Here is a 14836-nt window from a genome sequence, read left to right as displayed (position 1 = left end):
TGCCATGTACTTTTTCGGCGGGAACGCGTCGCATCGGCACGTGCAGCACTCGACCAAGATCCTGCGGCAGCTCTTCGACGCGCGCCAGCACTGGCGCGAAGCCCGCATCCAGCAGGCGCTCACGTACCCTGAGTACATGGTCCAAATGTCTGCTTCCGACCTACAATGCATCATGCGTCTCACACGCTCATGCTAGAACGTCCAAGATGATGCGTTTGAGCGGCAACATCTGCATGCAGTGCGGTCGGCGCACGCACGTGGCCGGCGACGTGCTCTGCCTCGTCGAGACGGCACCGCGCCACCACCCGGCAGTCGACCACGTGGGCGACAAGGCCCACATTGGCAACCGCATCGAGGCGCTCGGTGGCGGCGACGACGAGGTCGACAGCTCGAGCGACGAGGGCGACGCGGCCCGGCGCGAAGCACGGAGCCTCGAACGGCACGCGGTCCTAAAGCGATGCTGGAAGGACGCCGCCAAGCACGGGCTCACGCCGCGGCGCCCCTCCACCCACAGCGTACCGCACATAGATCTCATTGTCACCAAGGCATATTCTTATTCGTCGATAGATGCCTCAGGTGCCCAGCCAGCGCACGCCGGCGCCCGAGATGATTGCGGCGGTCCGCGCCTCGTGGCCCTACCAGCCGTTCCCGTCCATCCTCCTCACGAGCGAGCGCGCACCACATTAATCAATAGTATTAAAAGGCGACTTCCTTGATGCCCAAGCTCTCGATCGCAATGTCCTCGGCCGGGTGCTCGTACGCTCGGTGGTGGAACGACGTCGATGACGACGACGACGTCATCGTGGTGTTTGTATACGGTTGGCGGTCTCCGACATCTTCGTCGCGCGGCAGGTCGGTGGTCTCGGCGAGGTACTCGGCGCTCGTCATGTACGCAGTCGCCGACTGCGCGAGGACTTTGAGAATCTCGAGCTGCGTGTAATCGATGACCTTGCGCGGCTTGACGTCGGCGACGCACACGTCGCCAATGCACTCGCCGCTCTCGAGCACCATGGGCACGCCGACAAAGAACTGGACGCGCGAGATGGACCGCTTCTCGTCGCTGATGCGCTTGTCCGAGAGCACGTCGAGGACGACGCAGGGCTTGCCCGTTTGCGCCATGCGCCGAAAGGTCGGGAGCGACTTGGGCATGCGACTCATGTCGGCCGTCGGCGCATACTGGACGATCTCGAAGAGCGTCGTGCGGATGCCGGCCATCGGACAGTCGAGGCTCTGCATCGCAGTCCGGCAAATCTCGGCAAAGTCTTCGTTGACAAACGTCTGACGCTTCGACGCCTTCTTGTGGGGTCGCGGCACGTCGTCCGCCGAGCTGTCCGACCGACCTGACCCGCGCGCGGTCTCGTGGCTGTGGTGGCTGCCACCGCTGGACCGGTGGGCCGGGCGGTCGGGGCTGTGGCGGTCTGCACTCGGCCGGCGGTCGGGGCTGTGGCGGTCGGCGCTTTGTTGGCGGTCGGCGCTTTGTCGGCGGTCGGGTTGTTCAACAAAGCTGCGGGTCGTGGACGCCGAGGACGGTGTACGGTGGAAGGATTGCATATAGTTGGAGCGCTCGACAAGCGACTGCGTCGAGCCGCAGTCGCCGAGGTGCGCGTAGGCCTGCGCGAACCGCGTCGCGAGCTTGGTCAGCGCTGCGCTCACGAGGTTGCTGCCACCGGCTTTTCGGCACGCCAACGTGAGCGTCACGATCGACTTGTGGCCGTCGGGCGACGGCGTAATGATAAACGCGCTCGGCTCAAACCATGCAAGCTTGTACGTGTCGGGCTTGGCGCGCAGACCGTACTGCGCACCGACGCCGTCGTACGACTCGAACATGACGATGGCCGACGGGCCGTACATCTCCGAGTGGTGCATGCCGCAGTATTCGTAGTAGAGGAGCTCTTTCGGCTTCGTGAAGGCTTTGCCGGTACTCATCGCGCACCACTTGAGTGCAAGCGACTCGGCCGCGTCGTTGTGGCGTGTGTGCGCATGCAAGACCTCGCCGTCGAGGAAGGCCTTCCCGTGGAGGTCCTTCATCGTGCTGCGAAAGCCGTTCGAGTCGAGAAGCCGGAGCAGCTCGAGCGTGTACTCGATGGGCATGTTGACGGTGGTCTCGAGGCGCAAGGCCACTTGCTTGTTGCTGCTGTTGCTGCTGTGCTTGTACACGCGCGTGTCGTGCTTCCTGTGCATCATCGTCCAGTGCTCGAGGTTCATGGAGCTAGTCACGACGCGCTCGAGCTTCTTGCGGCCATCGAGGTACATGTGCTCCAGGTCAATGTCTGCCGGCCACGCGGCCGCCTGCTCCATCATCATGCTCGCGGCAGAGGCAGCGAATGCAAGTGTTATCGCCAAGTGTGCGTTCGAACTCGAAGTTCGAAGCTACACCACGCGTTGCAGCGGATACAAACTGCGAGACGATGGCGGACGTGGCCTTTTCGCAGAGGCCACGACAGCTCGTCTGTCTTTGCCGCCTTGTCGTCGACACCGAAGGCGAACCTCTGAGTGCGAAGCTACTAAGAACTACTAAGAACTCACTCGACCGGTCTGCAAGTAGCCACCAAACAGTGCGTGCGCTGCGGCGGAGGTACAAGTTCAGTGCACCTCGGTCGGCCTGTTACTGACGCGCCCATGCTACAAGCAGATCCGCGCTAATGCATCCAGACCGCAGTCATCAATGGATCCAGTCGACTACGGTGGTCTGCCGAGTTGCCGATCGTTGCCGTGACGTGGCAGCGGCTTGGGCGGTTGCGAGAGAGGGCGCCGAACGTTCTTCGCTGTGTGCAAGCATCATCCGGATACGCTGCATCCGGCATGTTCTCGGGCCGTTGGGACCGGGCAGAAGCTATTTCGAGTGAAGGTCCTTCCATATTTCAAGCCAATCAGCACGCAGAGAACAAGCCGAGCCAAGTCCCAGTGTTCTAAATTCATTTTTGCATTTGCCAGCTCCAGCGCAAGCAACTCCGCACCATGCAAATCTTTGTCAAGACGCTCACAGGCAAGACCATCACGCTCGACGTCGAGCCTTCCGACTCGATCGACAACGTCAAGCAGAAGATCCAGGACAAGGAGGGCATCCCGCCGGACCAGCAGCGCCTCATCTTCGCCGGCAAGCAACTCGAAGACGGCCGCACGCTCAGCGACTATAACATCCAGAAGGAGTCGACGCTCCACCTCGTCCTCCGCCTGCGCGGTGGCATGCAGATTTTCGTCAATCTAAATCATGTCTACCTATAATATTTCTATCTGCAAGCAACACGAGATGCCAGCATAAATGTTTAAAGGAATGGCAGAAAGCTCGTCAAGACTTGGACACCCGGTGTCAACGCACTGAAGATTGTTTGCATGGAACATGTAGGCTTTGCAGAGTCTCGCCCAGCCTGGCATTTGGTCGCTGCTTGCGCTTGTCTCGTCTCGCCATGTACCACGGCCATTGATCCCGCAGCTGCATGCAGCAAGAGGGAGGACAGGCGCCAAAATGGCCAAGTGCTTGAGCCATGACCAGCATGCGCCCCGACTGGAGCTAGGCTAACGTTGCCGAAAGCCTAGGCTCTCAGGTACGGGTATGCTCCACCGGTTAATTATCCGGATAATCCACGAGAGCGCTCATTTGGAATTTGCGATCGCAGCAAGCAGGAGAGTCGAGCGCATGGCGACCAAGGCGACGCAGACGCCGGTGCAGGGCGACGAGACTCCTTCGAGTGAGTCGACCGAGATGCGCCTCGTCGTCGCTCGAGGACCGAAGCGGTCGCGGGGTCTTGCCACGCTGTACGCAATGACACCCCCAACCCTGGCTTTCTAACGACACCATTTATGCTGCAGACCCCCCAAGGAGTCCAGCGGCGGCCGCAGCGCGCGCGTGCGGAAGCCCACCACCACGTACACCCCCGTTATTGAAGCCAAGAAGGTCGGTCGTGGCCGGCCGCCTGGGTCCAAGGCCGGGGCCGCGACCGCCAAGGATCCGGTCAAGCGACTCTTGAACCGCGTCCGTGCCCGCGTACGAGAGACCAGCATATACTGACGTCCTGAGCTCATGGAACTGGCGTTGGTGGTAGCTGTCCCAACTTCGATACCAAACGACGTACATTGAGACGTACGAAGCGGATGGGTGGCGCAAGCGAAGCACCGAGAAGCTCAAGCCGAGCGGCGAACTGGAGAAGGCCCGACGCAAGCTGCGCTACGGCAAGCAGATGCTCTTGGCCGACATCCGCAGTTTCCAAGAGCACTACGCAGCGCATCGGCCGCTGCCGCGCGACGCCGGCGAGATGAACGAAGAAGACATTTTGTGTGCCAAGTGCCTCCTCTCGACGACGGCGCCTGACAACGACATTCTGATCTGCGAGTCGCCTGGCTGCAACCGGTGTGTACTCGCAGCTCCATGCGTGCGTGGCCTCACAACGAGTTCGTAGCGTGTACCACCAGCAGTGCCTTGAACCGGTCTTGCTCACAAAAGACCTTCCGGCCGAAGACGTCGACTGGTACTGCCACCTGTGCCGTGGTATCTTCGAAGCCCTCCGGTTGACCAACTTGTCCTTTGGCACGGCGTGGATGGCCGTCGATGAAGTATGTATTCCTGCTGTAATCGTCGCTCGACGAAGCGATTGCTTATAGGTGTTTCCCGACCTTGAGGCAGAGACCGCAGCCGCCGAGAGCGACCTCATTCCGTCCGACTCGGACGACGACGACTTTACAGGCGTCGATTCCAAGGACGACGCGAGTGGTGATGGCGAGGTAAGTCGCTGCTCGTAAATGACGCCTAGTGACCCGGCACTAGTCTGAAGACGGCGGCTCGGAGGATGCAATGAGCGACAGTGAAATCGCGTTCCACAAACAAGCACTCGCCACGGTGGAACCGCAACCAAAGCCGACCAGTGGGGATGACGCAGTCGTGGTCGCTGGAAAGCGAAAGCGATCGGTCGTCGACTATCGCGCGTTGCTGGCGCAGCTGCCCGCTGACGAAGACGACGATGAGGACAATGACGAGAACGAGTATGCGCCACCGGACGAGAGTCCATCGGACCACAGCAATGCAAGTTCGTCGGACAACGAAGAAGAAGAAGACCCGGCAACCCTTATCGTTGCAGGCAAGCGGAAGCGAACACATGTCGACTACCTTGCTCTTAATGGCCAGCTCTTTCCCAACGACGCGGCGGGCGACGAAGAAGGCGACGCAGAGTATGCTCCGAGTAAGCTCGAAACGATTGCCGAGTCGTCAGACGAAGAAGACATGGCTGCTGGCAATGACGACGAGCCCTCTCTTCCTGTGAGGGAGAAACGAAAGCCTGGGCGGCCGCGAAAGCCCGTGGATCCCAACGCACCGCTGCGCAAGCGTGGCCGTCCACCGACCAAGCACCTCAAGCTGGCGGCAGCCACTTCGTCGTCCGCATCGACCTCGAACGAGGCGACAGCAACTTCTCTCAAGCGGAAGCTTTCGATGGGCGAGGCTGAACAAGGCCCGGCTTTGAAACGCAGCTCATCGCCCGATGATGAAAGGGCGCCTGGCATCTCTTCGACGTCGTTACCGATCTCACTGGTGCCGTCAACGGAGCCCGTGGCACTAGGGAAGCGACAACGGACGCCCGTGGACTATGTCGCTCTGAACGGCGCGTAGTTGCAAGGCCTTGGTAGCCGAGTCAATTTATGCTTTGTTTTTTCATCTAGTACATGGGGAAAGCAGGGTCGACGCGTGCTGCCCATGCGTCGAGGCCGCCTTCAATGTGCCACACGCGCGTCGTCGACTGCAGTAGCAAGAGCGCGGCGTCGACGGAATCGACACCCCGGCGGCAAATCACGTATACTATGATCGCATGAAGAAGCGTCGGAGGCGCGACGTCGTACCTGGCTTGGACGCAGGAACGCGCTTGAGCTGGGCGGGAAGCGCTTTCAGCGGGATGTTGACCGCGTGACGCAAGTGGCAAATGGCGAATTGGACGGGCTCGCGCACGTCGAGAAGGCAGTAGTCATCCGGCGACGATGCACGGCGAAGGGCCACGGCCAAGTCCTACAACGGTTCATGGCATAGCTCCACCAACGGCCCACGCTTCGAACCTCGACGCTCATGACGTGGTCGGGCGACAGCGACGACGTCAGCGTGCAGTGGCCAGCGCTACTCGTGGCCGCCGAGTCGAGTGCAGACAAGATCGTTGGGGCCTCGCCACACACAGCGCAGTCCTTGCGCCTTGGCGACAGCTACACCAAACTCTATTGCATTTGCCGAGGCGGTAATGCCACCGAGTACCTTGAAGTGGCGGACGCTGCCGTCGTAGGCGTCATAGAAAGCCTGCGAGCGGCTTAGCGGTGTGCCCATCCCAGTGAGGACCTTGACCACCTACGCAATTGCTGGCAAGTGAGCGCAGGTAGCAGAGCGTCGCCACCTCCATCGCCTGCATGGAGCCGATGATGCCAGGCACGACACCGAGTACACCATTGTCCGAGCAGTTGCCTGTCTACGTGTCTGCTATCAGTCGCGACATTGACGGTCGCGCGTACGAGGCCCATGGGCATGGCGTTGGGGTAGCAGCACCGGTAGCACGGACCGTCCTTGTAGTGGTATACAGCCACCTGCCCTTCCAAGCCCAACGCGCTCCCGCTCACGAGCGGCTTGCCTTCGAGGACACAGACGTCGCTGACGAGGTACCGCGTCGCGACGTTGTCCGAGGCGTCGACGACGACGTCGTAGGCGCGCACAAGCTCGGCAGCATTGGCAGGAGTGAGGAAGAAGGGGTGGATGGCCAGCGAGAGGTGCGGGTGGCGGCGTTGTAGCTCGTCGCGCGCGCTCTCGACCTTCAGCCGCCCGACAGCTGCCTGCGTGTGGAGCACCTGCCGATGCAAATTGGTCTCGTCGACAACGTCGCCATCGACGACGCCAATATGACCGACGCCCATGCCACCAAGGTAGAGCAGTACGGGGCACCCGAGCCCGCCGGCGCCAACAACTAGAGCCACATGACATCATCCTTCGCCCATGCATCGCCGCGTCTACCTAGAACGCGGGCCTCGAGGAGTGTCTTCTGCCGCTGGACGCCGAAGTCCGACACGAGCAGCTGGCGGCTGTACCGGCGGTTGGCCGCAGCGTCAAGCTCCGTCTCGAAGCCGTCGGTCACCATCGTCGAAGCGCGCAATGCTACCTACGTCTTTTCTCGTCGTCGCTCTCTCCATACAAAACGCAAGAGCACCTGAAATAGAACGCAAAATGCGGTCAAACAGGTTTTACTCACGCGACCGCCTTTGATCGGCGTCGTGAGAAGCGAGCGAAAGCATGGGAAGGAACCGAGTCGCTGCCAAAGCAACGCACAGACTGTGGAGGTGCTGCCTTTGATGGACGGTCGCCTGGTGTGCGCGGCCGCGGCCTGCTGGTAGAGGCCGCACGCCGTCGAATAACGCGTTAAATGCGATCATGGTGCGTTTTTTGTCTCCGTCATCCAGTTTGCAACGTGCCATGAGCGAGAGCATGCGCCGAACTGCGAGCGAGCCCAGCGGCAGCCCGCGCCTCCAGCGCCAGAACTCGTCGTCTTCGTCCGTGGCGTCGTCCTCGGTCCTCCGGAGCAACTCGAGCTTCCGGGGCGCGCTGCCAGGCATGCTCGAGGGCCGCTTCCTCGGCATCCTCGCGTCCGGCCTCGTCGACAAGCGGCGCGAAGGCGCAGTTCGCGCCGGGTTTGCGCGCCGCCTCTTCATTTTGAGTGTACGTGGGCTCCACTACTACCGCAAGGGCGACGAACAAGAGGTGTTTGGCACGGAGCGCGGCCAGCTGCCGCTCAAGGACGTCGGGTACGCCAAGGTCGTGCCGGAGGAAGAGGCGCCGTACGGAACCATCGAGGCCGGCGTCGACTCGCACTTTGTGGGCATCTTCTCCAAGCAACACACGCTCACGTGGTTCCTGCGCGTCGAGTCGGCCGACTCGGCCAAGTACTGGGCCACGTCCGTGAACGCAGCGCTCGAGATTGGCAAGAAGAAAGCGTTCCCGACGGAATGGACTGCCGAGATGCTCGACATGTACACCAAGATCGCAGTCGGCGTGCCCACATCCCCGGAGCTTCCCGATGGTCGCCAGCCGACGCCGGCCGCGGTGGCCGCCCCCAGCGGCAGCCTCCCACCGTCCCCATCCCGGGTACGTTCCACTGCATTTCGATGCATCATCTCCTGATGCTCCACTAGGACATGCAGCCAATCGTACTTGGACTCTCCATGTCGACGGCGGCGGGGCGCGAGCGCCTCATCACGCGCAAGCTCGAGCTCGAGAAGGACATCCTCCTCGGGCCGATTCCGCTCGGCCTCAAGGTCAAGGAAGCGTGCTACTTTATCATGAACAACCAAGACGTCGTCGTCTTGCCGCACGCGCAGCTGGCGCCGATCATCGCGGCCGTCGACGCGTCGGGCCGCGGCAGCCTCGAGTGCGTCCTCAAGGGTGCCCGCACGTCCATCGCCGGTATGTCGTTCGTCTCGCTGTTTGGCTCCACGTCGTGTGCGTAGTGGCTGCGCACGTGACGCGCGTCGTGTCACGCGTGCCGTCGGCGACCCTCGCGCCCGAGCGGCCGCCGGTGCCGAGTCTCTTGACGACGTCGACCACGTTTGGCGCGCTCTACCTCGTGAGCTGCGGCATTGCGCTGGCCTTTTCGCCGCCATTCCAGGGCGTCATGAAGGTCACGGCGACCCTCGGGGTGCTCCTCGCCCTCTCGGTCCTCGGCGTCGCGTACCTCGATTACGCGCAGCTGTCGTCGGTGCTCCAAGCCTCGGCGGCCCGCGAATCGCCGCCATCCCCCACCGCGAGTCTCTACAACGTCGTCCTCCGCGTCGCGTCGGTGGACCTCTTGTCGCCGGACGAAGAGCGCCCCGAGGTCGAGGACGAGCGCCCCGAAGCCGAGGACGAGGCAGACGAGGTCGTCGTGTCGGCGCCCGTGCGGCCGGACGTGATTCCAGAGCTGGCGTTCTCGCCCCGCTTCGTGGCGGCCGAGAAGGGCGACGAAGTCAAAGGCCGCGCGCGCTACGAGGCGACGCTGCAGTGGCGTCGCGAGAACCACGTCGACGGCATCCTCTACGAGGTGCAGCCGCACTTTCACTTGATCAAGCAGTGCTACCCGCAGTACTTTCACGGCCGCTCCAAAAACGTACGGCGCCTTTGTATCAACTTGATACTTAGACATGCGTAGGGCAACTGCGTCTACTATGAAAAGCTCGGCAAGATTGATCTCAAGCGCCTCAAGAGCGCCGGCTTGAGCTTGGACCAGCTCCTCCGCCACTACATGTACATCACCGAGTACCTCTGGCTCGTTCTCGAGCCGTCCGACACGGGCCGGACCATCTCGGTGCTCGACGCCGAAGGCGTTGGGTTCTACGACCTCACGGGCGAGGTCATGGAGTTTGTGCGCCGGGCGATGGCCTTCGTGTCGGCGCACTACCCCGAGCGCAGCGCGCAGATCTTCATCGTCAACGTCCCGACCTGGTTCAACGTCATCTGGAAGGGCATTAGCCCGCTCGTCGACCCTGTTACGAAGGAGAAGGTTGCCATGCACAACAATACTGGATGGATGGCGATCGTCTGCATTAGATTCGCATCTGCAAGGGCAAAATGGTCAAGGAAGAGCTGCTCAAGTCGATCGACGTGGCCGAGCTGCCATCCGGTATGCAGTGTATTTTTGTTCCACTGGAAACAACGCTGTATGCTGCGTGTAGACTATGGCGGCGACGGCCCCGCGCTCGGCGAGTCGGCCGAAGAGAAGGCGCTCGCGGCGTACGTCGATCAGTTTACCCACTAATGGCAATTTAACGCGTTTACCCTGTACCTCTGCAAAACGCATACGATTGATATTAAATACGAGAGGGTCTCGCGGCGCATCCGGCGATTCTTGGACGACGATGTTCCACGGGATCGACGCCGACGACGACGCGAGCCTCGAGGACCTTGAGCGAGAACTCGCCGAGTGCGAGCAAGAGCTCGTACTGTGGAAGGTCCGGCACTCCCGCGCGTTGAAGAAGCGGGCGCTCGAGGCTGCAGCGCCGCCATGCCCGAGCCCCGACGCATCGCCCGTCGCAGAGCAGCCCATCGAGCAAGCGGCGCTGTCAACCGAGACGTCGCTGCAAGCAATTGCGAGCTCACCAGTGCGTAGCCCAAGTCCGCAATTGGCGAGCCAATCTGCACCTTCGGTCGCAGTGCAGAGCCCATCATTGCTTGCTCCCATTGCGAGTCCCACCGCATTGCCAGCGGTTCAGACGTCAGCGGTGGCTCGAAGCGAAATGTCTGCGCCCGTCGCTAGCCCAGTACCCAGCTCGAGTCCGATCTTGGCGGCCAATCTGACCATCTCCACGACAACGTCGGCGAGCGCAACGCCGCAGCGCCTCTCGTCGCCGTTGGGCGCTGGCGTCGACGAGAGTAACCAAGAAGATCGGCGGCTGCTGATCCAGAAACTCCGCGAAGAAAAAGCCAAGGTCGCCCGTCGGGAAAAGATCGCCGAGCTCGAGAAGGCTGCGGCCGAAGCGCTCAAGGTACCTGGTCCATCGTCTTCTTCCATGCATCGCATCCTTGCCTCGTAGAAGCAGCGCATTGCGCGGGAAAAGCTCGAGCGCGTCAACCAGCAGCGGGCCGCACCGCCGCCACCGATCCGCACGACACAAAACAAGCGGCCGCTACCCGTCTCCGCGGCGCCACCTCGGCACGCCAAGCGTCACTTCACGCACAGTACGATCGTCGACAAGCCGCTGGACCCGGAGGCCATGGCCCGTACGTCATCTCTCTCGTCTCCTCCACCTTCACGGTGTCTAGTGCCCAAGGCGGTGGCGCTGCCGCTGTCGTCGCCTAATGACCTTCTCTCGCATGTCTTCCGCGTCTGCACGCGGTCGCTCCTGCAATCCAACAAGGTACGCCCCTGCCGTGTCTCGCCATGCGACTCACACCCGAGGCTTTGCAGCCGCTCTCGGTGCCGCAGCTGCAAGTGCTGTGCCAAGACTACTTTGGGAAGGAGTTCGGTCTCGTCGCCCAGGCCTGCGGCTTGGCGTCGGCCGACCTCGGCCAGCTCCTATCGCCCTACGCCTTCCTCCGTGTCGCTGTCCATGGTCTCTCGGCGCCGTCCTCCGCCGTCGACGCGTCGCCGATCGACGACGGGCTCATCCCGTCCGTCCGATGCGACTCGGCCGGTACCGCATCCTCATGTTGATTGCAAGCGACCCATCGCATCGAGTAGATGGCGTCGCAGCGTTCCTCCACGCGTCGCGCGAACGAGTTCAGAGCGTCCTCCAGCTCACATCGTCGCTGGCGTCGTCGAAGGAGACCGCGCTCCTCGACGTCGTCAAGGCCCATGCGATGCTACATGCAGCGGCGCCACGGCAAACCTTTCTCGAGCTCTGCTGGCCACGCGCGTTGACGTGACGATGCCAGCTCTCTCGAATTCGCTGGTCTTTCTGCATTTGCTCGACCGTCCCGAGGCGGCGCGCAGCGGCAGCGCGATGACGGCCACCAGGAATGATGACGCGCACGTGTCGACGCCGTTTTCGCTGATAGAAGCGTCGCCGCTGCGGTCGCTGCGGTCGTTTCGGTTTACGCCGGCGTTTGCGCAGCTGTACCCGACGACGTCGGTCTTGAGCAATACGTTTGCGCACCGCATCGACCCCACCAAGTACAGCTGACGCATGCGACGTCGACACTGACGCGTCGTCGTTGTTTCTAGGGTGCTCTGTCCCTTTGAGCTGCACGGCGTGTGCAACGACGACCAGTGCAACTACCAACACGAGCGCGAGTACGCCGTGTCGGCGACGACGGCTCTGCACGACTTGGGCCGCCTGCACCCGCTGCCCGAGACGGACGCCGGTGCCACCGCCGAGTCCATTGCGGCAACGTGGGTCGAGACCGTGCAAGCCGCATCGGCAACCGCTTCAGACGTGCTTTTTCTCCGCGGGCCCAAGTTGCAACTCAAAGAGACGCAGGCCAATCAAGCGTGGATGGGCTTTACACAGAGCCTCCTCTCGCTGCGCAAGATGGAGTACGAGATGGGACTTGGGTACTTGGACGAGGTACGGTGCATTCGCCGCCTCGAACCCATCGCGACGCACACGTAGGACGAACCGCCGGCGCCGAGTCCGAGTCCAGGGACGCCGCGCATGCTCCAACAGAGTCTTCGCGAGGACGATGGCGACGCGATGGACGAGGACGAGGACTTTCTCGCGCTGCCGCCGGCCGAGCCGGTGGCAAGCATGTCAGGCCAGCGGTACCACGCCAAAGAATACCTCCAGCACGCGATTCACGTAGGCGCATGCGGGATTTCTTGGCTTATCGGAGGATCGCATTAGGACTTGGAGCGACAGGTGGCGCTCAACCCCGAGGATGCCGACGCGTGGGTGTCGCTGTCGCTCATGCACCTCGATTTGGAGCTACCGCCGCACTTGTATGTCGACCGGAGGCGGCCGATCGTCCGCTCAGCGCATCGTTTCGTAGGGACGACGTCGGTGCAGTTTCGAGCGACGCGCACCTCCGCCACGTTCTCCAGGTCGATGGCCACCTGCTTTGAAAAAGATGCTCAATGGCGCGTAGGCCCTGCGGAGCCGATTCCAGTTGACGTGTAAAGACGACGTGGCGCTCGACAAGACGCTTCACGTGCTCAGCCGCGCGCTCGAGGTCGAAGCCAACGTGTACAACGAGACGCTCTGGCGTCTCTACCTCGCCTTGTACCCGGACGACGCGACGCGCCAAGAGCTCGCGCAGGAAGCCCTTCGATTCCTTCCTGCGTCCCGCGCGCTCTGGCTCGCCTTCTTGGAGCGCGCGCGCTTCGAGTCGGTCGGCGTTGCCCAAGTGTTCTACCACCGGTCGATCGAGAAGCTGCTTCGGCACGGCGATCCGCACACGAGCAGCGCGATCGTGTATACACTCGTGCTGCGGCTCGTCGCCCTCTACCTCGGCGCGGGCCAGACCGAGGCGGCCTTCGCGCTGCTGCTGTCGCTCCTCGTCCCGGAAAAGGCCGACGCCAAGCCGCTCTGCTTTGCGTCGTTTGAGTTTAACGTGTCCGAGTACTGCCAGCTCTGGCTGCTGCTCGTGCATCTCGATGCGTTTAAACGCATGCCCGAGAACGTCTTGGAGAAGGCGACGGCGCTCGACTGGGTCGTCGTGCGCTGCGACGAGCGCCTGGCGTCGGACGCGATGCTGGCGCTGGCGGCGGCCAACTTGCCCCAAGGTGCCTCGCTCTTTAACGCGGTGCTCCTCCTCAACTACATGGTGCTGTGGCCAACGGCGCGCGCCGACCTACTCCCAGCGCTCCTTCAGGCGCTTTCTGCCGCGCCGCTCGACGACGACGACGCCGTGACGCTCCTGCATCACGCCAAGACGATCGTTGGCGACGACGCGACGTTGCCGACACCGGCGCCAACATCACCAGCGCACATGGTTTTCAGCAAGAACGCGTCCAGCGTGTACCCGCGCGGGGCCGCCGACGCGCCCGAAGTGTGGGCCGACAAGCAGCTGCTCTCGTGGGCCGACGCCTTCATCAGTGGACATGCTAGCGTGTTTACGGGCCTGGCGCTGCTCGAGTTTGTGGCGGCGATCGCCGGCGCGCCCGTCGCGTCGCGGCAGCTGGACTGGCTCCTGCAGCGCCGCGGTTCAAGTCGGATATGCCCGTGCGCGCGCAGCAGACGCTGTGGTGCTATCGTCTGCACGTAGAAGACGCGATGGACGCGTGCGAGGGCGTCTGGAAGCGCTACTTGGCGTTCGCCGCGGACGACGACATGCCGGTCGCGAGCGTGCGCGCGGCGGTCGACTGGTGTCTCTCGCCGCCGACACACTCGGCCGCGCTCAAGTTTAGCGTCTTCCAAGTGCTCCTCCGCGCGCTGCCGCATTCGCTGCATGCACCGCTCTTTGCGCGGTATCTCTACGTCCTCGGCGGCCACCCGCCGTACCTCCTGGCCTTTGCGCGTACAAACCAGATCGAATCCATCTATCGTCGCATGAGCTCATTCATGGTGTGTAGGCACGTCGCTGACGGACCGCCACCGAAGCAGTCTCAAGCACGCCATTCGTGCGTGCCTCGAGACGACGCACCCGGGCCACGCCGACCTCGTCGGCCTCGCAGTGCGCCTCGAGCTGCTGGTTGCGCCGACGCGCGCGTCGATGCTTCGCGTGCAGTCGCTCCTGCGGGCGTCTCTGCAGCGCAACCCGGTCGCGGCGGCGCCGTGGCAACTCGCCTTGTCGCTGGAAATCGCGCTCGGCAAGCACAAGGCGTACGCGGACGCTGCGGCCTTTCTGGCGCCAGCGTGGGCCGAGCGCGGCGTCGTCGTGCGCTCGCAGCATCGCAGCAACGCCGAGTGGACCACCGCCTCGCTCATTGACGTCTCGAGCCAGCGCCTCGTGCTACTGCCGCCCTCGCTCTTGATGCTGGCGCACATCTCGGAGCTGGATCTGTCGAGAAACTGCCTCTTGGAGCTCCCGGACGCGCTCGGCCGGTCGTTCCCGCAGCTGCGACGACTCGACGTGAGCTGCAATGCACTGCGCCGCCTCCCGGATGCGATCGGCCACCTCAAGTCGCTCGAGGTCCTCGACGTTGGCCACAACCACTTGACCGAGCTACCGCTGCTGCTGAGCCATCTCACGAAGCTCACGACGCTCGATGTCTCGTACAACCTCCTCTCGACGGTGCCGGCGACACTGCGCAGCCTCCAGCAGCTGCGCCAGCTCCGCGTCGCCGGCAACAGTGCGACCATCGATGCGTGGCGGCGCGTCTTGCCTGGCGCGGCCCTCGACGCTGGCAGCAGCTGCTCCAAGTGCCTCGACGGACGCCACACGCAGCGGCTCAACGACGTCCTCCTCTGCCCGCGGTGCATCATCCAAGCAATGGCGCCCCTGCTCTAAAATTAATCGCAAAACTCTGGATCCTAA

The 14836-nt window shown here is 62.8% G+C and overlaps 7 protein-coding genes across 7 annotated transcripts; 5 read left to right on the top strand and 2 right to left on the bottom strand.

Moving 5' to 3' along the window:
• Positions 1–4: 4 nt before the first annotated feature.
• SPRG_05182 (hypothetical protein) lies at positions 5–453 on the top strand (the record flags this gene model as incomplete). The annotated part of the gene is made up of 3 exons (XM_012343786.1): positions 5–147; positions 197–380; positions 424–453. 3 exons carry the CDS (start codon positions 5–7, stop codon positions 451–453), a joined length of 357 nt encoding a protein of 118 aa, XP_012199176.1.
• Positions 454–691: 238 nt separating this feature from the next.
• On the bottom strand, positions 692–2333 carry SPRG_05181 (hypothetical protein). Its single transcript, XM_012343785.1, has one exon. The coding sequence runs from the start codon at positions 2302–2304 to the stop codon at positions 697–699; it is 1608 nt and encodes a 535-aa protein (XP_012199175.1). The 5' UTR covers positions 2305–2333; the 3' UTR covers positions 692–696.
• A 504-nt stretch (positions 2334–2837) lies between these two features.
• On the top strand, positions 2838–5638 carry SPRG_05180 (hypothetical protein). The gene is made up of 7 exons (XM_012343784.1): positions 2838–3198; positions 3650–3756; positions 3811–3985; positions 4044–4348; positions 4398–4551; positions 4600–4719; positions 4763–5638. Exons 1-7 carry the CDS (start codon positions 2959–2961, stop codon positions 5597–5599), a joined length of 1938 nt encoding a protein of 645 aa, XP_012199174.1. The 5' UTR covers positions 2838–2958; the 3' UTR covers positions 5600–5638.
• On the bottom strand, positions 5612–7094 carry SPRG_05179 (hypothetical protein; the record flags this gene model as incomplete). Its single annotated transcript, XM_012343783.1, has 7 exons — positions 5612–5785; positions 5827–5989; positions 6037–6177; positions 6227–6316; positions 6363–6434; positions 6478–6923; positions 6971–7094. The coding sequence occupies 7 exons, from the start codon at positions 7092–7094 to the stop codon at positions 5646–5648; spliced, it is 1176 nt and encodes a 391-aa protein (XP_012199173.1). The 3' UTR covers positions 5612–5645.
• A 327-nt stretch (positions 7095–7421) lies between these two features.
• Positions 7422–9773, top strand: SPRG_05178 (hypothetical protein). Its single transcript, XM_012343782.1, has 6 exons — positions 7422–8095; positions 8143–8413; positions 8458–9092; positions 9135–9485; positions 9533–9605; positions 9658–9773. The coding sequence occupies exons 1-6, from the start codon at positions 7427–7429 to the stop codon at positions 9738–9740; spliced, it is 2082 nt and encodes a 693-aa protein (XP_012199172.1). The 5' UTR covers positions 7422–7426; the 3' UTR covers positions 9741–9773.
• Positions 9774–9840: 67 nt separating this feature from the next.
• SPRG_05177 (hypothetical protein) lies at positions 9841–11347 on the top strand (the record flags this gene model as incomplete). The annotated part of the gene is made up of 6 exons (XM_012343781.1): positions 9841–10087; positions 10136–10467; positions 10516–10702; positions 10745–10839; positions 10890–11115; positions 11163–11347. The coding sequence occupies 6 exons, from the start codon at positions 9841–9843 to the stop codon at positions 11345–11347; spliced, it is 1272 nt and encodes a 423-aa protein (XP_012199171.1).
• Positions 11348–11424: 77 nt separating this feature from the next.
• SPRG_05176 (hypothetical protein) lies at positions 11425–14834 on the top strand (the record flags this gene model as incomplete). The annotated part of the gene is made up of 8 exons (XM_012343780.1): positions 11425–11594; positions 11646–11988; positions 12034–12219; positions 12265–12359; positions 12410–12461; positions 12506–13562; positions 13625–13876; positions 13932–14834. 8 exons carry the CDS (start codon positions 11425–11427, stop codon positions 14807–14809), a joined length of 3033 nt encoding a protein of 1010 aa, XP_012199170.1. The 3' UTR covers positions 14810–14834.
• Between the last annotated feature and the right edge of the window lie 2 nt (positions 14835–14836).

The sequence above is a fragment of the Saprolegnia parasitica genome (genome assembly GCF_000151545.1).
Source record: "Saprolegnia parasitica CBS 223.65 unplaced genomic scaffold supercont2.15, whole genome shotgun sequence".
Classification (NCBI taxonomy): Eukaryota; Oomycota; class Saprolegniomycetes; order Saprolegniales; family Saprolegniaceae; genus Saprolegnia; species Saprolegnia parasitica.
The sequence above is the reverse complement of the archived record's forward strand: the minus strand, read 5'-3'. Positions and strand labels throughout refer to the sequence as shown.